This window comes from Carcharodon carcharias (genome assembly GCF_017639515.1).
Source record: "Carcharodon carcharias isolate sCarCar2 chromosome 40 unlocalized genomic scaffold, sCarCar2.pri SUPER_40_unloc_8, whole genome shotgun sequence".
In the NCBI taxonomy this organism is placed as follows: Eukaryota; Metazoa; Chordata; class Chondrichthyes; order Lamniformes; family Lamnidae; genus Carcharodon; species Carcharodon carcharias.
The window spans coordinates 360,005-386,375 of NW_024470862.1; the positions used below are offsets into that span (position 1 = coordinate 360,005).

At 55.4% G+C, this 26,371-nt stretch overlaps 1 protein-coding gene across 1 annotated transcript; it reads left to right on the plus strand.

Moving 5' to 3' along the window:
- Positions 1-1,287: 1,287 nt before the first annotated feature.
- Positions 1,288-18,698, plus strand: LOC121275051 (BTB/POZ domain-containing protein 17-like). Its single transcript, XM_041182441.1, has 3 exons — positions 1,288-1,444; positions 8,697-10,007; positions 17,920-18,698. The coding sequence occupies exons 2-3, from the start codon at positions 8,704-8,706 to the stop codon at positions 18,569-18,571; spliced, it is 1,956 nt and encodes a 651-aa protein (XP_041038375.1). The 5' UTR covers positions 1,288-1,444; positions 8,697-8,703; the 3' UTR covers positions 18,572-18,698.
- The last annotated feature ends 7,673 nt before the right edge of the window (positions 18,699-26,371 follow it).

Here is a 26,371-nt window from a genome sequence, read left to right on the forward strand (position 1 = left end):
CACCCCCCCCACCCCCACCTTGTGCAGCTGGGTTCTGGCCAATCGGCCCTTTGCCGCCCGCCCAGCCGAACCATTGACCACATTCTGGAGATGACGGCTACCCTCTTCACCGTCAACTGCCCCGCCAATATTTCCGTCATGATTCGGGCACTCGGACGCCCGGATCCCTCGGCGGCGCCGCGAGAGTTCTGCCGTCTCTGTTTAAATAGTATTCCGAATTTCTATTTTTTCCCCTACCAGGTGGTATCTACCCCGCTCAGCATCAACTGTGTTTCAAAAAATGTCGCCTCCCGTTCTTACAAACGCGGGAAAATCGTGTTAAAGGGCAAAATGAGGCCCATCGGCCCGTCCTGCCGCTGCTGGCTCCCCTACGAGCGGGAATGACAGGTAACGCATGCGCGCTGGCGACGGTGGAAAGGGGCGGGGGGGGGGGTGGCAGACCGTCGTGACGCAAGCACGCTGGCGGTGGCCGGGGTGGGGGTCTGAGGCCTGTGACGCCAGCGCGGCGGCGGAGGTGGGGGGAAGGGGGAGGGGTTGGAGACCATTGTGACGCCATCACGCCTCAGACCCCGCCCCCTTCTCCGCATCCCTTTCCCCTGCCGCCGCCGCCAGCCAGGGTAGTGGCGTCACAATGGTGTCCAACCCCGCCCCCCCTCTCCACCCACATTCCTCCTTTGCGTAGGGGGGGCGTGGTTTGCGGGGAAAGGGGGCGGGGTCCCTGGCGGGTGACGCCAGCGCACTGGCTGGGGGGGGGGGGGAAGGGGAGCGGGGTGACGGACCGGTGACGCCAGCACGCTGGCTGGCGGAGGGAAAGGGGGCGGAGTTGGAGAGCGTCGTGACGCTAGCACGGGGAAAAGGGGGCGGGGTTGGAGACTGTCGTGACGCCAACACGCTGGCTGGCTGGCTGGCTGGCGGCGGAGGAGGATGGAAAAGGGGGCGGGGTTGGAGACCGCCGTGACGCCAGCAAGGCGGCTGGCGGCAGAGGGAAAAGGGGGCGGGGTTGGAGACCGTCGTGACGCCAGGAAGCTGGCTGGCGGCGGAGGGAAAAGGGGGCGGGGTTGGAGACGGTCGTGACGCCAGCACGCTGGCTGTCTGGCTGGCTGGCTGGCGGCGGAGGATGGAAAAGGGGGCGGGGTTGGAGACGGTCGTGACGCCAGCACGCCGGCGGCGGGGCCGGGGGCGGGGCCTGAGGCGGGTGACGTCAGCGCGCCAGCTGTGCGTCCGCTCGAGTAAAGGGGGGGGTGGGAGGAGCTCAGGGGCATATCCGCTTCCGGTTGGCAACCCGGGAGCATTGAAGGCGGCGGCGGCGGCGCTGGCGGAGGGACCGAGAGAAACAATAAAACCGTCCCGGAGGGAGACAGATACCGGAGAGGGAGAGCCAGGGAGAGGGAGAGAGAAAGACCCGAGACTGAGAGAGGCGGGCACCGAGTGACCGAGCCCGGGGGTGAGACCTCCGACATTAATAACGGCCGGAATCCCTTTAAATAGAATAAAAGTCGGCGGACAAAAAAAAACCCTTTAACGTCCCCAGGGCCAAATATCACCCTTAAAAACACACGCTAGGGCCCAAAACCCGGCTGGAGGGCATAAAGCCCACTCAAATCAGACTGGAAAGGGGCTAAAACCCCATTAAAATCAGACTGGAGGGGCGTAAAACCTCATTAGAATCAGACTGGAGGGGCTAAAACCCCATTAAAATCAGACTGGAGGGGCTAAAACCCCATTAAAATCAGACTGGAGGGGCGTAAAACCTCATTAGAATCAGACTGGAGGGGCTAAAACCCCATTAGAATCAGACTGGAGGGGCTAAAACCCCATTAAAATTAGACTGGAGGGGCTAAAACCTCATTAAAATCAGACTGGAGGGGCTAAAACCCCATTAAAATCAGACTGGAGGGGGTAAAAGCCCATTAAAATCAGACTGGAGGGGCTAAAACCCCATTAGAATCAGACTGGAGGGGTGTAAAACATCATTAAAATCAGACTGGAGGGTATAAAACCCCATTAAAATCAGACTGGAGGGGCGTAAAACCTCATTAGAATCAGACTGGAGGGGGTAAAATCCCATTAAAATCAGATTGCAGGGTACAAAACCCCATTAGAAACCGACTGGAGGGGCGTAAAACCTCATTAAAATCAGACTGGAGGGGGTAAAACCTCATTAAAATCAGACTGGAGGGGGTAAAACCCCATTAAAATCAGACTGGAGGGGTATAAAACCCCATTAAAATCAGACTGAAGGGTAAAACGTCATTAAAATCAGACTGGAGGGTATAAAACCCGATTAAAATCAGACTGGAGGGGGTAAAACCCCATTAAAATCAGACTGGAGGGGTGTAAAACCTCATTAAAATCAGACTGGAGGAGGTAAAACCCCATTAAATTCAGACTGGAGGGGGTAAAACCCCATTAAAATCAGACCAGAGGAGGTCAAACCCCATTAAAATCAGACTGGAGGGGGTAAAACCCCATTAAAATCAGACTGGAGGGTATAAAGCCCCATTAAAATCAGACTGGAGGGTATAAAACACCATTAAAATCAGACTGGAGGGGGGTAAAACCACATTAAAATCAGACTGGAGGGGGGTAAAACCTCATTAAAATCAGACTGGAGGGGGGTAAAACCCCATTAAAATCAGACTGGAGGGGCGTAAAACCCCATTAAGATCAGTCTGGAGGGGGTAAAACCTCATTAAAATCAGACTGGAGGGGGTAAAACCCCATTAAAATCAGACTGGAGGGGCATAAAACCTCATTAAAATCAGACTGGAGGGGGTAAAACCCCATTAAAATCAGACTGGAGGAGGTAAAACCCCATTAAAATCTGACTGGAGTGGGTAAAACCCCATTAAAATCAGACTGGAGGGGGTAAAACCCCAGTAAAATCAGACTGGAGGGGCGTAAAACCTCATTAAAATCAGATGTTGAGGATAAAAGTCCTTTAAACGCAGGAGGTTAGTACGCAGGTATAGCATCCCGTTCGGAAAGTGAATGGTTTGTTGGTTTTTGTTCGGGTATTGGAGTACAAGAATAACCCCTGCAGTTGGGCAGGGGTTTTTGACGAGACTGAATCCGTGTTTTATGAAAGGATATATACCTGCTTTGGATTACCATACGGCGAAAGTTCAGGAGATTGGTCCCTGGCATTGAGGGTTTGCCCCTGTGATGAGAGGCTGAGTGAATAGCATTCACGTTCTCTGGAGTTTAGATGAACGAGAGGCGATCTTGTTGAAACGTGCGGGATTCTGTTCGGTGTTTGACGGGGTGGACATGGGTTGCTTCCGCTGATCGGGAGTTGCACAACACGGTAGGGGGGGAGGGGTATCATTTAGGATGGAGATTAGAAATTCCATCACACTGAGGGGTGTGAATCACTGGAACACAATACAGGTGGCAGGGTAGGTGATGTGTTGCAGCTGTAGCACGTGGGAGCTGGTGTGATGTGTGTGTGTGTGTACATGTACACGTGTGTGTGTACATGTACACGTGTGTGTGTACGTACACGTGTGTGTGTACGTACACGCGCGTGTGTACACGTACACGTGCGTGTGTGTACACGTGCGTGTGTGTACACGTACACGTGCGTGTGTGTACACGTACACGTGCGTGTGTGTACACGTACACGTGCGTGTGTGTACACGTACACGTGCGTGTGTACACGTACACGTGCGTGTGTGTACACGTACACGTGCGTGTGTGTACACGTGTGCGTGCGTGTGTGTACACGTGTGCGTGCGTGTGTGTACACGTGTGCGTGCGTGTGTGTACACGTGTGCGTGTGTGTACGTACACATGTGTACATACACATGTGTGTGTGTGTCTACGTACACGTGTGTGTGTGTGTCTACGTACACGTGTGTGTGTGTCTACGTACACGTGTGTGTGTGTCTACGTACACGTGTGTGTGTGTCTACGTACACGTGTGTGTGTGTACGTACGTACACGTGTGTGTGTACGTACGTACACGTGTGTGTGTGTGTGCGTACACGTGTGTGTGTGTCTACGTACACGTGTGTGTGTCTACGTACACGTGTGTGTGTGTGTCTACGTACACGTGTGTGTGTGTGTCTACGTACACGTGTGTGTGTGTCTACGTACACGTGTGTGTGTGTACGTACACGTGCGTGCGTGTGTACGTACACGTGCGTGTGTGTGTACGTACACGTGCGTGTGTGTACGTACACGTGCGTGTGTGCGCACGTACACGTGCGTGTGTGTGTACGTACACGTGCGTGTGTGTGTACGTACACGTGCGTGTGTGCGTACGTACACGTGCGTGTGTGCGCACGTACACGTGCGTGTGTGCGTCTACGTACACGTGCGTGTGTGCGCACGTACACGTGCGTGTGTGCGTCTACGTACACGTGCGTGTGTGCGTGTCTACTTACACGTGCGTGTGTGCGTGTCTACGTACGCATGTGTACGTACGCACGCGTGTGTGAACGTACGTGTGTGTGTGTACATACATGTGTGTGTGTGTACATACGTGTGTTCCTACGTACGCGCTTGTGTGCGTACATACATGTGAACAAATGCGTGTGTACGCGTGTGCGTGTGTGCCTGTACACGTGTGTATGAGATCCACAGCAGCCACGTCTGCAGGAGGAGCTTGGGCTCGGAGCCATTGACTCGGAGGCCGAGCGGCTGACACAGCGAAGCGGCAGGGAGCGGGGAAGCTGCCCGGACATTTTGCCCTGGGAGGCAGCAGTCACCCCCCTTGGCCCCTGGTCTGTGGTCGGGAGGGCGCGACCGTGAGCGAGGCAGGTGCAAGAGGACAGAGCGTGCAGCCACAGCGACAGAGAGGACTTCCAACTGAGTAACGGACGAGGTTGGCCTAAGGAGAGATTTGGAAAGTGAAGGGGGGGAAGACGAGGCGATAGTGTAGGCCGTGAGAACCAGAGTGTGGCAGGAAGAGACAGACGTAAGAGTGCACCTGCAAATAAGAGCAGAGCAGAGCAGGCAAAAAAAAATGGTTAAGTACAAAAGGACAGAACTCGTGGCTCTTAACCTGAATGTACTCTGCCTTCCTAACAAGGCGAATGAATTGACAGCGCGCGTGTCACACGCGCCTGGCGCTTGTCATGGGAGAACAAGCCCAAGATGGTCTATTCCCTCAAACATGCTTATCTCCAAGACGGCTCTCCAGTGCGCCGGACTCTCCCTGTCCCTTCCGCACGGGAGCGTTACAGCCGTTACAGTTTGAGGGTGAGAAATCTGGGTCTGAAACCAGTGCCTGGGTTAAAGACCACCTCCGGGCTGGAGATGAACTCGGGAGTGGAGGGGTGGTGGGAGGATCCGGTTGTCGTGGTAACCGGTGACATAGGTGGGGCTGAGAAAGAGGGTACGGAGGGTATTAGAAGGGGAGGGAGGCCGAGTTGGGCTGGGAAAATAGGCTCAGAGGTAAGATGGTAGGGAGGGAGTGGCAGACACTTCAGGAGATATTTCGTAACTCACAACACGGGCATATTCCGTTGCGGCATATTCCAACCAGTCGATGCGCTGTATTTGGCTTTTCCAAGGGCATTCGATATGTAGGCGAGTAAGTTGTGAGTAGGATACAAAGAGTCTGCAAAGCGATATGGGCAAATGGGGCAAAAATTTGGCAGGAGGAGCATAGTGTTGGGAAAATGTGGACTTGCCCCACTTTGACAGGAAGGATAGAAAAGCAGTATGCTATTTAAATGGAGAGAGAGAGAGAGACTGCAGAATGCTGTGGTACAGAGAGATCTGGGTGTCCTGGTACATGAATCCACAAAACGTTAGCAGACACATGGCAGCAAGTGATTCGGAATACAAATGGAGTGTCGGCCTTTATTGCAGAGGGAGGTAGGGGGGGCGGGGAATGGAGTATAAAGCCGGGAAGCCTTGCCACCACTGGACAGGGCCTTGGCGAGTCCACAGCCGCAGTACTACGTAGAGTTTTGGTCTCCTTACTGAAGGAGGGATAGACTCGCATTGGAGGCAGTTTGGAGAAGGTTCCCTGGGATGAAGGGGCTTTGTCTCATGAGGAGAGGTTGAGCAGGTTGGGCCCTTACCCATTGGAGTTTAGAAGAATGAGGGGCCATCTTTTTAAGATCCTGAGGGGGGGGGAGGGGGGCGAGTCTTGACAGGGTGGATGCTGAGAGGATGTTTTCCCCCCAATGGGTCGGGGGGAAATCTAGAACGAGGGGTGGTGGGGTGGGGGGGCACAATTTCAGAATAAGGGGTTGTCCGTTGAAGGTGGAGATGAGGAGGAATTTCGTCTCTCGGAGGGTGGTCAGTCTGTGGAGGGCTCGTTTCCCCCCCCCCCCACCTCCCTCCCCTCGAGAGAGCGGCGGAGGCCGGGGTCAGTGAATGGATTCGAGGCCCGAGTTAGAGGGGTCGCCGATCGACGAGGGAGTCGAGGGTCGTGGGGGGGGTGGGGGGGGAGGACAGGCGGGAAAGTGGAGCTGAGGCCGCCATCGGATCAGCCGCGATAGTATCGCGGAGCGGGCTCGATGGGCCGAAAGGCCTCACCGTCGTGAACCATGAACACGGGGGTCCCCAGTCTCAGCATCAGGGGACGATCACTTAGCCGTTGAAATGGGGAGAAATTATTTCACTTCGAGTGGTTGCGCGAACCTTTGGAGTTCTCTACCCCAGAGGATTGTGGATGCCCCCTCCCCCCGGTATTTGAATGCTGGGGAGATGGACAGATTTTTTTGGTCTCAGAGAATCGAGGGATATGGGAAGCGGGAGCGGGAAAGTAGAATTGAAGCCCAACGTTAGCCGTGAATGTGGAGCACGTTCGATGGGCGGAATGGTCTGTTCCTGCTCCTGTGCCTTTACGATCTTACATTTAAACCCATTAGGTGACTGTTTTATGGGCATTCAAAACCCCTTTAAATTCAGGTTATTGTTTGTCGGAAAAAGAAACCCCTTTAAAGACAGATTATTGGGCTTGAAATCCCTTTAACAGCAAATTACGGCTGCTAAAATTGCTTTAAAGTGCAGCTTACTGATCTTCAAATCCCTTTGAGTGCAGATTTTTCTCTTAAGCACTGCCCCGGGTCAGTCAGAGGAGAATTGCAGTTTAGTCAGCGCAGCATCGGGCTAGTCAGTGTTCAATTGCGGTCAAGTAAGTGCGGCCTCGGGTCAGAGTTCAACTGCAGTTGAAGTAAGCATGGCCTCGGGTCAGTCAGAGTTCAGTTGTTAAGTAAGTGCGACCTCGGGTCAGAGTTCAACTGCAGTTGAAGTAAGTGTGGCCTCAGGTCAGTAAGAGTTCAATTGTGGTTGAGTAAGTGCGACCTCGGGTCAGAGTTCAATTGTGGTTGAGTAAGTGCGACCTCGGGTCAGAGTTCAACAGCAGTTGAAGTAAGCGTGGCTGGGGTCAGTCAGAGTTCAATTGTGGTTAAGTAAGTCCGACCTTGGTTCAGAGTTCAACTGCAGTTTAAGTAAGCGTGGCCTGGGGTCAGTCAGAGTTCATTGGTTAAGTAAGTTCGACCTTGAGTCAGAATTCAACTGCAGTTGAAGTCACCGTGGCCTGGGATCAGTCAGAGTTCATTGGTTAAGTTCAACCTTGAGTCAGAGTTCAACTGCAGTTGAAGTAAACGTGGCCTGGGGTCAGTCAGAGTTCAATTGTGGTTAAGTAAGTGCGACCTCGGGTCAGAGTTCAACTGCAGTTGAAGTAAGCGTGGCCTGGGGTATGTCAGAGTTCAATGGTTAAGTAAGTGTGACCTCGGGTCAGAGTTCAACTGCAGTTGAAGTAAGCGTGGCCTGGGGTCATTCAGAGTTCAATGGTTAAGTAAGTTCAACCTTGAGTCAGAGTTCAACTGCAGTTGAAGTAAGCGTGGCCTGGGGTCAGTCAGAGTTCAATGGTTAAGTAAGTTCAACCTTGAGTCAGAGTTCAACTGCAGTTGAAGTAAATGTGGCCTGGGGTCAGTCAGAGTTCATTGGTTAAGTAAGTACGCCTCGGGTCAGAGTTCAGCTGCAGTTGAAGTAAGCGTGGCTTGGGGTCAGTCAGAGTTCAATTGTGGTTAAGTAAGTTCGACCTTGAGTCAGAGTTCAACTGCAGTTGAAGTCACCGTGGCCTGGGGTCAGTCAGAGTTCATTGGTTAAGTAAGTTCAACCTTGAGTCAGAGTTCAACTGCAGTTTAAGTAAACGTGGCCTAGGGTCAGTCAGAGTTCAATTGTGGTTAAAGTGTGAACTTGGGTCAGATTTCAACTGCAGTTGAAGTAAACGTGACCTGGGGTCAGTCAGAGTTCATTGGTTAAGTAAGTGTGACCTTGAGTCAGAGTTAACTGCAGTTTAAATAAGTGTGGCCTGGGGTCAGTCAGAGTTCAATGGTTAAGTAAGTGCGACCTCGGGTCAGAGTTCAACTGCAGTTTAAATAAGCATGGCCGAGGGTCAGTCAGAGTTCAATTGTGGTTAAGTAAGTGGGACCTTGGGTCAGAGTTCAGCTGCAGTTGAAGTAAGCGTGGCTTGGGGTCAGTCAGAGTTCAACTGCAGTTGAAGTCACTGTGGCTTGGGGTCAGTCAGAGTTCAATGGTTAATTAAGTGCAACCTCGGGTCAGAGTTCAACTGCAGTTTAAGTAAGCGTGGCCTGGGGTCAGTCAGAGTTCAATGGTTAATTAAGTGCAACCTCGGGTCAGAGTTCAACTGCAGTTTAAGGAAGCGTGTCCTGTGGGGGTCAGTCAGAGTTTAATTGCCTCTCCTCTTTTCTCGGATTTCTCGGCAGGGCGACGATGGATGGCTCGGAGGCCTCGGAGACCTTCGTCCACCAGACACACATCATGTCGGCCCTCTCGTCCCTCTTCAAGAGCGAGGAGCTCTGCGACGTGCGGCTGGCGGTCAACGGAGGGGCCCCGCTGCCGGCCCACCGCTTCGTGCTGGCGCTGGGCAGCGCCGTCTTCCGGGCCATGCTGTCGGGCGAGCGCTGGGCGGACGGGCGACGGGGGACGGTGGAGCTGACGGAGGAGGAGGGGGCGGCCGCCTGCTTCGAGGACTTCCTGCGCTACCTCTACACCGGCCGCATCGCCGTGGGGGTGGACAACGTCTTCGCCGTGCACGGCCTGGCGGAGAAGTACGATGTGGCGCCGCTGCGCCGGGCCTGCGAGCAGTTCCTGCTGGACAACGTGGCCCAGGCCGGCGCCCTGGATCTGGCGCTGGCCTGGCACCGCTACGCCCGCTTCGTGGGCTTCGCCCGGCTGGAGGAGGCCTGTGACACCTTCGTGGCCTGGAACCTGGACGCGGTGATGCGCTCGCCGGACTGGCTGGCCCTGGAGGAGAGCCAGATGGAGGCCCTGCTGCGCCGCTCGGACCTGGTGGTGGAGAGCGAGTTCGCCCTGTGCCAGGCGGTGCTGCGCTGGCTGGACCGCCGGCCCCAGGCCGCCGCCCGGGCCCTGCTGGCCCACCTGCGCTTCCCCATGATGAGCCCCGACGAGCTGGCCGCCCTGCGAACCAGCCCACTGGCCCCCCGGGCCCTGCTGGAGGACCTGCTGGCCCAGAGCCTGGGCCTGCACCAGGACAGCTGCCTGACCAAGGAGCACGTGGGGCGCCTGCACGGGGCAGAGTCCTGCCCCCTGCGCCAGCGCCTCTACACTGCCAAGGCCTGCGGCAGCCCCTGGCAGCTGGACTTCTTCAGCTCCATGACCAAGACGGTCCTGTGCAAGGAGTTCGCCACCACCAACTTCCGGGTGCAGTCCAAGTGGTTTGTCACCTTCCACCCCAAGGGCGAGCGGCTGGTGGTGCAGGAGGAGCGGCCAGTGCGCGGAAGCGTCCGCCTGCCCGCCCCGCCCGGCGCCAAGCGGCGCTGCACCTGCCCCGGCCTCTACGAGCGGGTGCTCAAGGACAACAACCGGGCGGCCCTCCACTGCAAGATCATCCGCTGCCACTCCAGCAGCCGGGCGACCCACGAGCACCAGATAGCCGTCCTCTTCTACCGCTTCCTAGCCGGCCGCTGGCTGGTGTGCGACCTCAAGACCTTCAACATCCCTCACTGGCAGGACGTCAAGATCGACGACCTGCTGCCCGCCGCTGAGAGGGGGAAGTACGTCAGCCGGGTCAACGACACCATGACCCTCCACTTCATCGGCCAGACAAACTGGAAAAAAATTTAGCCCGCTCTCGGGAGGGTTGAGCTCGCTCTCTCTCTCTCTCTCTCTCTCCTTTCACCCACACACACGCACACACTCTCTCTCTCTCTCTCTGTCTCTGTCTCTCGCTCTCTCTCCTGCTCTCTCTCTCCCGCTCTCTCTCTCCCGCTCTCTCTCTCCTGCTCTCTCTCTCTCTCTCTCTCCCGCTCTCTCTCTCTCTCCCGCGCTCTCTCTCCCACTCTCTCTCTCTCTCTCCCGCTCTCTCCCTCTCTCCTGCTTTCTCTCTATCTCCCTTTCTCTCTATATCCCTCTTGTTTTCTGTCTCGCTGTCTCTGCCTCTCTCTCGGTGTTGCACTCTCCCTCTATGTCTCGCTCACTGTCCGCCTCACGCTCTCTCTCTCCGTCTCGCTCCATCTCGTGCTCTCTCTCTCTGTCGTGCTCTCTCTCACTCTCTCTGTCGCGCTCTCTCTCTCTGTCGCGCTCTCTGTCGCGCTCAGTTTCTGTCGCGCTCAGTTTCTGTCGCGCTCTCTCTGTCGCGCTCTCTCTGTCGCGCTCTCTCTGTCGCGCTCTCTCTGTCACGCTCTGTCGTGCTCTCTCTCTGTCACACTCTGTAGCACTCTCTCTCTGTCACGCTCTCTCTATCGCGCTCTCTCTGTCGTGCTCTCTCTCCCTGTCGCGCTCTCTCTCTCTGTCGCGCTCTCTCTCTCTGTCGCGCTCTCTCTCTCTGTCGCGCTCTCTCTCTCTGTCGCGCTCTGTCTCTCTGTCGCGCTCTCTCTCTGTCGCGCTCTCTCTCTGTCGCGCTCTCTCTGTCGCGCTCTCTCTCTCTGTCGCGCTCTCTCTCTCTGTCGCGCTCTCTCTCTCTGTCGCGCTCTCTCTCTCTGTCGCGCTCTCTCTCTGTCGCGCTCTCTCTCTCTGTCGCTCTCTCTCTCTGTCGCGCTCTCTCTCTCTGTCGCGCTCTCTCTCTCTGTCACGCTCTCTCTGTCTGTCGCGCTCTCTGTCTGTCGCGCTCTCTCTCTGTCGCGCTCTCTCTCTGTCGCGCTCTCTCTCTGTCGCGCTCTCTCTCTGTCGCGCTCTCTCTCTGTCGCGCTCTCTCTCTGTCGCGCTCTCTCTCTGTCGCGCTCTCTCTCTGTCGCGCTCTCTCTCTGTCGCGCTCTCTCTCTCTGTCGCGCTCTCTCTCTGTCGCGCTCTCTCTCTGTCGCGCTCTCTCTCTGTCGCGCTCTCTCTCTGTCGCGCTCTCTCTCTGTCGCGCTCTCTCTCTGTCGCGCTCTCTCTCTGTCGCGCTGTCTGTCTGTCGCGCTGTCTGTCTGTCGCGCTCTCTCTCTGTCGCGCTCTCTCTCTGTCGCGCTCTCTCTCTGTCGCGCTCTCTCTCTGTCGCGCTCTCTGTCGCGCTCTTTCTCTCTGTGTCTTTCAATCTGTGTCTCTCAATCTTGTCTCTCAATCTGTGTCTCTCTGTGTCTGTGTCTCTCTCTCTGTGTCTCTCGCTGTCTCTCTCTCTCTCTCTCTCTGGCTCTCTACCTTGCATTTTCTCTGGCTGTGTCTCTATCTCTCTCTCTCCCGCTCTGTTTGTCTCTCTGTCTGTCAGTCACTTTGTCTCTCTTTCTCTTTCTCTCTCTGTCTGTCTGCCACTTCCTCTCTGTCTTTCTCTCTCTCTCTTTCTCTCTCTCTCTCTCTCTTTCTCTCTCTCTGTGTATCTCTCCCTCTCCTGCTGGGCATTTACTCAGTGTCTAACCCCGTGCTTTACCTGTCCTGGGAGTGTTTGATGGGGACAATGTGGAGGGAGATTTACTCTGTATGTAAACCTGTGCTGTACCTGTCCTGGGAGTGTTTGATGGGGACGGTGTAGAGGGAGATTTACTCTGTATCTAACCCCGTGCTGTACCTGTCCTGGGAGTGTTTGAAGGGGACAAAGTGGAGGGAGATTTACTCTGGATGTTACCCAATGCTGTACCTGTCCTGGAAATGTTTGATGGGGACGGTGTAGAGGGAGCTTTACTGTGTATCTAACCCCGTGCTGTACCTGTCCTGGGAGTGTTTGATGGGGACGGTGTGAGGGAACTTTACTCTGTATCTAACCCCGTGCTGTACCTGTCCTGGGAGTGTTTGATGGGGACGGTGTGAGGGAACTTTGCTCTGTATCTAACCCCGTGCTGTACCTGTCCTGGGAGTGTTTGATGGGGACGGTGTAGAGGGAGATTTACTCTGTATCTAACACCGTGCTGTACCTGTCCTGGGAGTGTTTGATGGGGACGGTGTAGAGGGAGCTTTACTCTGTATCTAACCCCGTGCTGTACCTGTCCTGGGAGTGTTTGATGTGGACAGTGTAGAGGGAGCTTTACTCTGTATCTAACCCCGTGCTGTACCTGTCCTGGGAGTGTTTGATGGGGACAGTGTAGAGGGAATTTTACTCTGTATCTAACCCCGTGCTGTACCTGTCCTGGGAGTGTTTGATGGGGACGGTGTAGAGGGAGATTTACTCTGTATCTAACCCCGTGCTGTACCTGTCCTGGGAGTGTTTGATGGGGACGGTGTAGAGGGAGCTTTACTCTGTATCTCACCCCCTGCTGTACCTGTCCTGGGAGTGTTTGATGGGGACGGTGTAGAGGGAGCTTTACTCTGTATTTAACCCCATGCTGTACCTGTCCTGAGAGTGTTTGAAGGGGACAATGTGGAGGGAGATTTACTCTGTATATTACCCAATGCTGTACCAGTCCTGGGAATGTTTGATGGGGACGGTGTAGAGGGAGCTTTATTCTCTATCTAACCCCGTGCTGTACCTGTTCTGAGAGTGTTTGATGAATACAGTTTAAAGGGAGCTTTACTCTGTATCTAACCTCGTGCTGTACCTGTCCTGGGAGTGTTTGATGGGGACAGTGTTCCTCTAGAACACTAGGGTACAGTACAGGTGGGGACAGATCTGTCACTGTATAACACTGGGGTACAGTACTGGTGGGGACGGGTATGTCACTGTATAACACTGGGGTACAGTACTGGTGGGGACGGGACTGTCACTGTATAACACTGGGGTACAGCTCTGGTGGGGACGGGTCTGTCACTGTATAACACAGGTACAGTGGTTTGGACAGGTCTCACTATAACACTGGGGTACAGTGCTGGTGGGGACGGGTCTGTCACTGTATAACACTGGGGTACAGTACTGGTGGGGATGGGTCTGTCACTGTATAACACTGGGGTACAGTACTGGTGGGGACAGGTCTCACTATAACACTGGGGTACAGTGCTGGTGGGGACGGGTCTGTCACTGTATAACACTGGGGTACAGTACTGGTGGGGATGGGTCTGTCACTGTGTAACACAGGGGTACAGAACTGGTGGGGACAGGTCTGTCACTGTATAACACTGGGGTACAGTACTGGTGGGGACAGGTCTGTCACTGTATAACACTGGGGTACAGTACTGGTGGGGATGGGTCTGTCACTGTATAACACTGGGGTACAGTACTGATGTGGACAGGTCTGTCACTGTATAACACTGGGGTACAGCACTGGTGGGGATGGAACTGTCAGTGTATAACACTGGGATACAGCACTGGTCGGGACAGGTCTGTCACTGTATAACACTGGGGTACAGTACTGATGTGGACAGGTCTGTCACTGTATAACACTGGGGTACAGTACTGGTGGGAACAGGTCTGTGACTGTATAACACTGGGGTACAGTACTGATGTGGACAGGTCTGTCACTGTACAACACTCGGGTACAGTACTGTTGGGGACGGGTCTGTCACTGTATAACACTGGGGTACAGTACTGTTGGGGACGTGTCTGTCACTGTATAACAGTGGGGTACAGTACTGGTGGAGACGGGTCTGTCACTGTATAACAATGGGGTACAGTACTGGTGGGGTTGGGTCTGTCACTGTATAACACTGGGGTACAGTACTGGTGGGGACTGGTCTGTCACTGTATAACACTGGGGTACAGTACTGGTGGGGATGGGTCTATCACTATATAATACTGGGGTACAGTACTGGTGGGGATGGGTCTATCACTATAACACTGGGGTACAGCTCTGGTGGGGATGGGTCTGTCAGTGTATAGCACTGGGGTACAGTACTGATGTGGACAGGTCTGTCACTGTATAACACTGGGGTACAGTACTGGTGGGGATGGGTCTGTCACTGTATAACACTGGGGTACAGTACTGGTGGGGATGGGTCTGTCAGTGTATAACACTGGGGTACAGTACTGGTGGGGACGGTCTGTCACTGTATAACACTGGGGTACAGTACTGGTGGTTACAGCTTTGTCACTGTATAACAGTGGGGTACAGCACTTGGGGGGACGGGTCTGTCAGTGTATATCACTGGGGTACAGTACTGGTGGGGACGGTCTGTCACTGTATAACACTGGGGTACAGCACTTGGGGGGACGGGTCTGTCAGTGTATAACACTGGGGTACAGTACTGGTGGGGACGGTCTGTCACTGTATAACACTGGGGTACAGTACTGGTGGTTACAGCTTTGTCACTGTATAACAGTGGGGTACAGCACTTGTGGGGACGGGTCTGAGGTGTATAACCCTGGAGTACATCCCTTGTGGGGACGGGTCCGTCAGTGTATAACACTGGGGTACAGTACTGGTGGGGACGGGTCTATCACTATAACACTGGGGTACAGCTCTGGTGGGGATGGGTCTGTCAGTGTATAGCACTGGGGTACAGTACTGATGTGGACAGGTCTGTCACTGTATAACACTGGGGTACAGTACTGGTGGGGATGGGTCTATCACTATATAACACTGGGGTACAGTACTGGTGGGGATGGGTCTATCACGATAACACTGGGGTACAGCTCTGGTGGGGATGGGTCTGTCAGTGTATAGCACTGGGGTACAGTACTGATGTGGACAGGTCTGTCACTGTATAACACTGGGGTACAGTACTGGTGGGGATGGGTCTGTCACTATATAACACTGGGGTACAGCACTTGGGGGGACGGGTCTGTCAGTGTATAACACTGGGGTACAGTACTGGTGGGGACGGGTCTGTCACTGTATAACACTGGGGTACAGTACTGGTGGGGACGGTCTGTCACTGTATAACACTGGGGTACAGTACTGGTGGGGACAGGTCTGTCACTGTATAACACTGGGGTACAGTACTGGTGGGGACGGTCTGTCAGTGTATAACACTGGGGTACAGTACTGGTGGTTACAGCTTTGTCACTGTATAACAGTGGGGTACAGCACTTGTGGGGACGGGTCTGTCAGTGTATAACCCTGGAGTACATCCCTTGTGGGGACGGGTCCGTCAGTGTATAACACTGGGGTACAGTACTGGTGGGGACAGATCTGTCACTGTACAACACTGGGGTACAGTACTGGTGTGAACAGGTCTGTCACTCGATAACAGTGGGGTATAGCACTTGTGGGGATGGGACTATCAATGTATAACATTGGGGTACAGTACTGGTGGGGACAGGTTTGTCACTATAACACTTGGGTACAGTGGTGGGGCAGGTCTGTCACTTTATAACACTGGGGTACAGTACTGGTGGGGACGGGTCTGTCACTGTATAACACTGGGGTACAGTACTGGTGGGGACGGGTCTGTCAGTGTATAACACTGGGGTACCGTAATGGTGGGGATGGGTCTGTTACTGTATAACACGGGTACAGTACTGGTGGGGACGGGTCTGTCAGTGTATAACACTGGGGTACAGTACTGGTGGGGATGGGTCTGTTACTGTATAACACGGGTACAGTACTTGTGGGGACAGGTCTGTCAGTGTATAACACTGGGGTACAGCACTGGTGGGGACGGGTCTATCACTGTATAACACTGGGGTACAGTACTGGTGGGGACGGGTCTATCACTGTATAACACTGCTGTACAGTACTGGTGGGGCAGGTCTGTCACTGTATAACACTGGGGTACAGCACTGGTGGGGACAGGTCTGTCACTGTATAACACTGGGGTACAGCACTGGTGGGGACAGGTCTGTCACTGTATAACAGTGGGGTACAGTACTGGTGGGGACAGGTCTGTCACTGTATAACAGTGGGGTACAGCACTGGTGTGGACAGGTCTATCAGTGTATAACACTGGGGTACAGTACTGGTGGGGACGGGTCTGTCACTGTATAACACTGGGGTACAGTACTGGTGGGGACAGGTCTATCAGTGTATAACACTGAGGTACAGTACTGGTGGGGACGGGTCTGTCACTGTATAACACTGGGGTACAGTACTGGTAGGGGTGGGTCTGTCACTGTATAACACTGGGGTACAGCACTGGTGGGGACGGGTCTGTCACTGTATAACAGTGGGGTACAGTACTGGTGGGGACGGGTCTGTCACTGTATAACACTGGGGTACAGCACTGGTGTAGACAGGTCTGTCACTGTATAACACTGGGGTACAGTACTGGTGTGGACAGATCTGTCACTGTATAACACTGGGGTACAGTACTGGTGGGGACAGGTCTATCAGTGTATAACACTGGGGTACAGCACAGGTGGGGACAGGTCTGTCACTGTATAACAGTGGGGTACAGTACTGGTGGGGACAGCTCTGTCACTGTATAACAGTGGGGTACAGTGCTGGTGGGGACGGGTCTGTTACTGTATAGCACTGGGGTACAGTGCTGGTGGGGTCGGGTCTATCACTGTATAACACTGGGGTACAGTACTGGTGGGAACAGATCTGTCACTGTATAACAGCGGGGTACAGTACTGGTGGGGACAGCTCTGTCACTGTATAACAGTGGGGTACAGTGCTGGTGGGGACGGGTCTGTCACTGTATAGCACTGGGGTACAGTGCTGGTGGGGTCGGGTCTATCACTGTATAACACTGGGGTACAGTACTGGTGGGAACAGATCTGTCACTGTATAACAGTGGGGTACAGTACTTGTGGGGACACATCTGGCACTGTACACCAGTGGGGTACAGCACTGGTGGGGACAGATCTGTCACTGTATAACACTGGGGTACAGTACTGGTGGAGACGGGTCTATCAGTGTATAACACTGGGGTACAGTACTGGTGGGGACAGGTCTGTCGCTGTATAACAGTGGGGTCCAGCACAGGTGGGGACAGGTCTGTCACTGTATAACAGTGGGGTACAGTACTGGTGGGGACAGCTCTGTCACTGTATAACAGTGGGGTACAGTGCTGGTGGGGACTGGTCTGTCACTGTATAACACTGGGGTACAGTGCTAGTGGGGACGGGTCTGTCACTGTATAGCACTGGGGTACAGTGCTGGTGGGGTCGGGTCTGTCACCTTATAACACTGGGGTACAGTACTGGTGGGAACAGATCTGTCACTGTATAACAGTGGGGTACAGTTCTGGTGGGGACAGATCTGGCTCTGTATAACACTGGGGTACAGTACTGGTGGGGACCGGTCTATCACTGTATAACACCGGGGTACTTTACTGGTGGGGACGTGTCTGTCACTGTATAACAGTGGGGTACAATACTGGTGGGGACAGATCTGTCACTGTATAACAGTGGGATACAGTACTGGTGGGGATGGGTCTGTCACTGTATAACAGTGGGGTACAGTACTGGTGGGGACAGGTCTGTCACTGTATAACACTGGGGTACAGTACTGTTGGGGACGTGTCTGGCACTGTATAACAGTGGGATACAGTAATATCCAACCCTCGTCCAACATCACTTTAAGGCATGTTCCATTCATGCTGTGCACTTCTGTTACCGGGACCTTGGCTTTGAGAAACCGACTCGGGGAGAGGGAGAGAGAGAAAAAGAGGTGCGGACATGCTACTGTGCACATCCACCATGACTGGTGCAGGACAGGATTTTGCCCGTGACTAGTGTTTGAATAACCGTGAGACTTATTCCTTCCCCGTTTATCCTCCCTCCCCCACCCACCATCTTTCCAGTTCCGAACCCCTGAGCAAGTTCCGAGTCAGCGCTCGCCAGAGACGGAGATCCAGACAACCAGCAGTGCACACCTCCAACGCGAGTGCAGCGGGACAGGTGTATCTCCACGACCAGACAGCAGAGGGAGAGGTACCCGACACCCTGCAGTGCACACCTCCACCACGAGTGCAGCAGGACAGATCCATCTCCACGACCGGAGAGCAGAGGGAGAGGTCCCCGACACCCTGCAGTGCACGCCTCCACCGTGAGTGCAGCGGGACAGGTCCATCTCCACGATGGGACACCAGAGACAGAGATCCACGACACCCTGCATTGCACACCTCCACCGCGAGTGCAGCGGGACAGGTCCATCTCCACGACGGGACACCAGAGGGGGAGATCCACGACACCCTGCAGTGCGCACCTCCAACGCGAGTGCAGCGGGACAGGGACAGGGACCTGGACACGGGACAGGGGCGCAGCTGCACAGCGACGGCTGTGGGGACGGGGATTCCCCCCTCGGGTTGCCTCTGGGATCCCCCTCCGGCTCCTTTGCGGGGTTTGCGATGTTGGGACCCTCCCTCCACCGGTGCGTGCGGGGAGCAAGACGGAGCTCGCTGTGTGTGTGCGGTGGGGGGGGGGTGCCCAGAAGTGCGTCGGACCTCGCGATAGACTTAGCTGGGTGGGCACGCCGTCTGCTGCGGTGGACCTCTCTTTCTGCTCCTGTTGTAATGTTACGCATTGACCCGATGGATAGCACTGAATGTACTTGGTGACTTGATTAAAATGTGACGAGAGAGACCGGTTCAACTTGTCTCTGTGGGGGATGCGGGTGGGTGGGTGGGTGGGGTGCTAATGGAGGCGTGACAGATGTTAGAAATGCCCATTTAGACATTCTCTGCCCCCCCCTCCCCCACTCACCTCTCACCTCCTCTTTACCCCCCACCCCCCACCAAGCCTGTCACACAGGAACAAGGGGAAGCCATTCAGCCCCTCTCAAGCTTGTTAAACAGCAACAGGAGGAGGCCCTTTCATCCCCCTCTCCAGTCTGTATACAGCATCAGAACTCCAGCCCCTACACCGCTCCCTATCTCTCTAACCTCCTCCAGCCCCTACACCCCTCCCTATCTCTGTAACCTCCTCCAGCCCCTACACCCCTCCCTATCTCTGTAACCTCCTCCAGCCCCTACACCCCTCCCTATCTCTGTAATCTCCTCCAGCCCCTACACCGCTCCCTATCTCTCTAACCTCCTCCAGCCCCTACACCCCTCCCTATCTCTGTAACCTCCTCCAGCCCCTACACCCCTCCCTATCTCTGTAACCTCCTCCAGCCCCTACACCCCTCCCTATCTCTGTAACCTCCTCCAGCCCCTACACCCCTCCCTATCTCTGTAACCTCCTACACCCCTCCCTATCTCTGTAAACTCCTCCAGCCCCTACACCCCTCCCTATCTCTGTAACCTCCTCCAGCCCCTACACCCCTCCCTATCTCTGTAACCTCCTCCAGCCCCTACACCTCACCCTATCTCTGTAACCTCCTCCAGTCCCTACACCCCTCCCTATCTCTATAACCTTCTCCAGCCCCTACACCTCTCCCTATCTCTGTAACCTCCAACGGCCCCTACACCCCTCCCTATCTCTGTAACCTCCTCCAGCCCCTACACCCCTCCTATCTCTGTAACCTCCTCCAGCCCCTAGACCCCTCCCTATCTCTGTAACCTCCTCCAACCCTACACCCCTCCCTATCTCTGTAACCTTCTCCAGCCCCTACACCCCTCCCTATCTCTGTAACCTCCTCCAGCCCCTACACCCCTCCCTATCTCTGTAACCTCCTCCAGCCCCTACACCCCTCCCTATCTCTCTAACCTCCTCCAACCCCCTATACCCCTCCCTATCTCTGTAACCTCCTCCAGCCCCTACACCCCTCCCTATCTCTGTAACCTCCTCCAACCCCCTACAACCCTCCCTATCTCTGTAAACTCCTCCAGCCCTTACACCCCTCCCGCTCTCTCTAACCTAACCTCCTCCAGCCCCTACAACCCTCCCTATCTCTGTAACCTCCTCCAGCCCCTACACCCCTCCCTGTCTCTGTAACCTCCTCCAGCCCATACACCCCTGCCTATCTCTGTAACCTCCTCCAGACCCTACACCCCTCCCTATCTCTGTAACCTCCTCCAGCCCCTACACCCTCCCTCTCTCTCTAACCTCCTCCAGCCCCTACACCCCTCCCTCTCACTAACCTCCTCCAGCCCGTACACCCCTCCCGATCTCTGTAACCTCCTCCAGCCCCTACACCCCTCCCTATCTCTCTAAACTCCTCCAGCCCCTACACCCCTCCCTATCTCTCTAACCTCCTCCAGCCCCTACAACCCTCCCTATCCCTGTAACGTCCTCCAGCACCTACGCCCCTCCCTATCTCTGTAATCTCCAGCCCCTACACCCCTCCCTATTTCTGTAACCTGCTCCAGCCCTCTACACCCCTCCCTATCTCTGTAACCTCCTCCAGCCCACTACACCCCTCCCTATCTGTGTAAACTCCTCCATCCCCTACACCCCTCCCTATCTCTGTAAACTACTCCAGCCCCTACACCCCTCCCTCTCTAACCTCCTCCAGCCGCTACACCCCACCCAATCTCTGTAACGTCTTCCAGCCCCTACATCCCTCCCTATCTCTGTAACCTCCTCCAGCCCCTACACCCTTCCCTATCTCTGTAACCTCCTCCAGCCCCTACAACCCTCCCTATCTCTGTAACCTCCTCCAGTACCTACAACTTTCCCTATCTCTGTAACCTCCTCCAGCCCCTGCAACCCTATTTCTGTCCCTTCCTGCAACCCCTACACCCCTCCCTATCTCTGTAACCTCCTCCAGCCCCTACACCCCTCCCTATCTCTGTAACCTCCTCCAGCCCCTACACCCCTCCCTATCTCTGTAACCTCCTCCAGCCCCTAGACCCCTCCCTATCTCTGTAAACTCCTCCAGCCCCTACACCCCTCCCTATCTCTGTAACCTCCTCCAGCCCCTACACCCCTCCCTATCTCTGTAACCTCCTCCAGCCCCTACACCTCTCCCTATCTCTGTAATCTCCTCCAATCCCAACACCCCTACCTATCTCTGTAACCTTCTCCAGCCTCTACACCCCTCCCTATCTCTGTAACCTCCTCCAGCCCCTACACCCCTCCCTATCTCTCTAACCAGCTCCAGCCCCTACACCCCTCCCTATCTCTGTAATCTCCTACACCCCTCCCTATCTCTGTAACCTCCTCCAGGCCCTAGACCCCTCCCTATCTCTGTAACCTCCTCCAACCCTACACCCCTCCCTATCTCTGTAACCTCCTCCAGCCCCTACACCCCTCCCTATCTCTGTAACCTCCTCCAGCCCCTACACCCCTCCCTATCTCTGTAACCTCCTCCAGACCCTACACCTCTCCCTATCTCTCTAACCTCCTCCAACACCCTACACCCCTCCCTGTCTCTGTAACCTCCTCCAGCCCATACACCCCTGCCTATCTCTGTAACCTCCTCCAACCCTACACCCCTCCCTATCTCTGTAACCTCCTCCAGCCCCTACACCCCTCCCTATCTCTGTAACCTCCTCCAGTCCCTGCACCCCTCCCTATCTATGTAACCTCCTCCAAACCCCTACACCCCTCCCTATCTCTGTAACGTTCTCCAGCCCTTACACCCCTCCCTCTCTCTCTAACCTCCTCCAGCCCCTACACCCCTCCCTATCTCTGTAACCTCCTCCAGCCCCTACACCCCTCCCTGTCTCTGTAACCTCCTCCAGCCCATACACCCCTGCCTATCTCTGTAACCTCCTCCAGCCCCTACACCCCTCCCTATCTCCATAACCTCCTCCAGCCCCTACACCCCTCCCTCTCTCTCTAACCTCCTCCAGCCTCTACACCCCTCCGTACCTCTATAACCTCCTCCAGCCCCTACACCCCTCCCTCTCTCTCTAACCTCCTCCAGCCCCTACACCCGTCCCTCTCTCTGTAACCTCCTCCAGCCTCTACACACCTCCCTATCTCTCTAAACTCTTCCAGTCCCTACACCCCCCCCTTCTCTCTAACCTCCTCCAGCCCCTAAAACCCTCCCTATCCCTGTTAAGTCCGGCAGCCCCTACAATCCTCCCTATCTCTGTAACCTCCTCCAGCCCCTACAACCCTCCCTACCTCTGTAACCTCCTCCAGCCCCCTACACCCCTCCCTATCAGTGTAAACACCTCCAGCCCCTACACCCCTCCCTATCTCTGTAACCTCCTCCAGCCCCTACACCCCTCCCTATCTGTGTAAACTCCTCCATCCCCTACACACCTCCCTATCTCGGTAACCTCCTCCAGCCCCTACACCCCTCCCTATCTCTCTAACCTCCTTCAGCCCCTACACCCCTCCCTATCTCTGTAACCTCCTCCAGTACCCACAACTTTCCCTATCTCTGTAACCTACTCCAGCCCCTACAACCCTATTTCTGTCCCTTCCTGCAGCCCCTACACCCCTCCCTATCTCTGTAACGTCCTCCAGCCCCTACAGCCCTCCCTATCTCTGTAACGTCCTCCAGCCCCTAAATCCCTCCCTATCTCTGTAACCTCCTCCAGCCCCCTATACCCCTCCCAATCTCTGTAACCTCCTCCAGCCCCTACAACCCTCCTTACCTCTGTAACCTCCTCCAGCCCCTACACCTCTCCCTATCTCTTTAATCTCCTCCAGTCCCTACACCCCTCCCTATCTCTATAACCTCCTCCAGCCCCTACACCCCTTCCTACCTCTGTAACCTCCTCCAGCCCTTACACCCTTCCCTCTCTCTGTAACCTCCTCCAGCCCCTACACCCCTCCCTATCTCTCTAAACTCCTCCAGCCCCTACACCCCTCCCTATCTCTCTAACCTCCTCCAGCCCCTAAAACCCTCCCTATCCCTGTTAAGTCCGGCAGCCCCTACAACCCTCCCTATCTCTGTAACGTCCTCCAGCCCCTACATCCCTCCGTATCTCTGTAAACTCCTCAGCACTACACCCCTCCCTATCTCTGTAATCTTCTCCGGCCCCCTACACCCCTCCCTATCTCTGTAACCTCCTCCAGCCCCTAGACCCCTCCCTATCTCTGTAACCTCCTCCAACCCTACACCCCTCCCTATCTCTAACCTCCTCCAGCCCCTACACCCCTCCCTATCTCTGTAACCTCCTCCAGCCCCTACACCCCTCCCTATCTCTGTAACCTCCTCCAGCCCCTACACCCCTCTCTATCTCTGTAACCTCCTCCAACCCCCTAAACCCCTCCCTATGTCTGTAAACTCCTCCAGCCCCTGCACCCCTCCCTATCTCTGGAACCTCCTCCAAACCCCTACACCCCTCCCTATCTCTGTAACGTTCTCCAGCCCTTACACCCCTCCCTCTCTCTCTAACCTCCTCCAGCCCCTACACCCCTCCCTATCTCTGTAACCTCCTCCAGCCCCTAAATCCCTCCCTATCTCTGTAACCTCCTCCAGCCCCCTATTCCCCTCCCAATCTCTGTAACCTCCTCCAACCCCTACACCCCTCCCTATCACTGTAACCTCCTCCAGTCCCTATACCCCTCCCTATCTGTGTAAACTCCTCCAGCCCCTACACCCCTCCCTATCTCTGTAACCTCCTCCTGCCCCTACACCCCTCCCTATGTCTGTAACCTCCTCCAGCCCCCTACACCCCTCCCTATCTGTGTAAACTCCTCCATCCCCTACACCCCTCCCTATCTCTGTAAACCATTTCCAGCCCCGTACAACCATCGCCCTCTCTAACCTCCACCAGCCTCTGCAACCCTCCCTATCTCTGTAACCTCTTGCAGCCCCTACCGACCTCCCTATCTCTGTAACCTCCTCCAGCCCCTACACCCCTCCCTATCTCTGTAACCTCCGCCAGACCCTACAGCCCTCCCTATCTCTGTAACCTCCTCCAGCCCCTACACCCCTCCCTATCTCTCTAACCTCCTCCAACCCCGTACACCCCTCCCTATGTCTGTAACCTCCTCCAGCCCCTGCACCCCTCCCTATCTCTGTAACCTCCTCCAAACCCCTACACCCCTCCCTATCTCTGTAACGTTCTCCAGCCCTTACACCCCTCCCTCTCTCTCTAACCTCCTTCAGCCCCTACACCCCTCCCTATCTCTGTAACCTCCTCCAGTACCTACAACTTTCCCTATCTCTGTAACCTCCTCCAGCCCCTACAACCCTCCCTATCTCTGTAACGTCCTCCAGCCCCTAAATCCCTCCCTATCTCTGTAACCTCCTCCAGCCCCCTATACCCCTCCCAATCTCTGAAACCTCCTCCAGCCCCTACAACCCTCCTTACCTCTGTAACCTCCTCCAGCCCCTACACCTCTCCCTATCTCTGTAATCTCCTCCAGTCCCTACACCCCTCCCTATCTCTCTAACCTCCTCCAGCCCCTACACCCCTCCCTATCTCTGTAACCTCCTCCAGCCCCTAGACCCCTCCCTATCTCTGTAACCTCCTCCAACCCTACTCCCCTCCCTATCTCTGTAACCTCCTCCAGCCCCTACACCCCTCCCTATCTCTGTAACCTCCTCCAGCCCCTAGACCCCTCCCTATCTCTGTAACCTCCTCCAGCCCCTACACCTCTCCCTATCTCTAACCTCCTCCAACCCCCTACACCCCTCCCTATCTCTCTAACCTCCTCCAACCCCCTATACCCCTCCCTATCTCTGTAACCTCCTCCAGCCCCTACACCCCTCCCTATCTCTGTAACCTCCTCCAACCCCCTACAACCCTCCCTATCTCTGTAAACTCCTCCAGCCCTTACACCCCTCCCGCTCTCTCTAACCTAACCTCCTACAGCCCTCCCTATCTCTGTAACCTCCTCCAGCCCCTACACCCCTCCCTATCTCTGTAACCTCCTCCAGCCCCTACACCCCTCCCTATCTCTGTAACCTCCGCCAGCCCCTACACCCCTCCCTATCTCTCTAACCTCCTCCAACCCCCTATACCCCTTCCTATCTCTGTAACCTCCTCCAGCCCCTACACCCCTCCCTATCTCTGTAACCTCCTCCAACCCCCTACAACCCTCCCTATCTCTGTAAACTCCTCCAGCCCTTACACCCCTCCCGCTCTCTCTAACCTAACCTCCTCCAGCCCCTACAACCCTCCCTATCTCTGTAACCTCCTCCAGCCCCTACACCCCTCCCTGTCTCTGTAACCTCCTCCAGCCCATACACCCCTGCCTATCTCTGTAACCTCCTCCAGACCCTACACCCCTCCCTATCTCTGTAACCTCCTCCAGCCTCTACACCCTCCCTCTCTCTCTAACCTCCTCCAGCCCCTACACCCCTCCCTCTCACTAACCTCCTCCAGCCCGTACACCCCTCCCGATCTCTGTAACCTCCTCCAGCCCCTACACCCCTCCCTATCTCTCTAAACTCCTCCAGCCCCTACACCCCTCCCTATCTCTCTAACCTCCTCCAGCCCCTACAACCCTCCCTATCCCTGTAACCTCCTCCAGCACCTACGCCCCTCCCTATCTCTGTAATCTCCAGCCCCTACACCCCTCCCTATTTCTGTAACCTGCTCCAGCCCTCTACACCCCTCCCTATCTCTGTAACCTCCTCCAGCCCACTACACCCCTCCCTATCTGTGTAAACTCCTCCATCCCCTACACCCCTCCCTATCTCTGTAAACTACTCCAGCCCCTACACCCCTCCCTCTCTAACCTCCTCCAGCCGCTACACCCCACCCAATCTCTGTAACGTCTTCCAGCCCCTACATCCCTCCCTATCTCTGTAACCTCCTCCAGCCCCTACACCCTTCCCTATCTCTGTAACCTCCTCCAGCCCCTACAACCCTCCCTATCTCTGTAACCTCCTCCAGTACCTACAACTTTCCCTATCTCTGTAACCTCCTCCAGCCCCTGCAACCCTATTTCTGTCCCTTCCTGCAACCCCTACACCCCTCCCTATCTCTGTAACCTCCTCCAGCCCCTACACCCCTCCCTATCTCTGTAACCTCCTCCAGCCCCTACACCCCTCCCTATCTCTGTAACCTCCTCCAGCCCCTAGACCCCTCCCTATCTCTGTAAACTCCTCCAGCCCCTACACCCCTCCCTATCTCTGTAACCTCCTCCAGCCCCTACACCCCTCCCTATCTCTGTAACCTCCTCCAACCCCCTACAACCCTCCCTATCTCTGTAAACTCCTCCAGCCCTTACACCCCTCCCGCTCTCTCTAACCTAACCTCCTACAGCCCTCCCTATCTCTGTAACCTCCTCCAGCCCCTACACCCCTCCCTATCTCTGTAACCTCCTCCAGCCCCTACACCCCTCCCTATCTCTGTAACCTCCGCCAGCCCCTACACCCCTCCCTATCTCTCTAACCTCCTCCAACCCCCTATACCCCTTCCTATCTCTGTAACCTCCTCCAGCCCCTACACCCCTCCCTATCTCTGTAACCTCCTCCAACCCCCTACAACCCTCCCTATCTCTGTAAACTCCTCC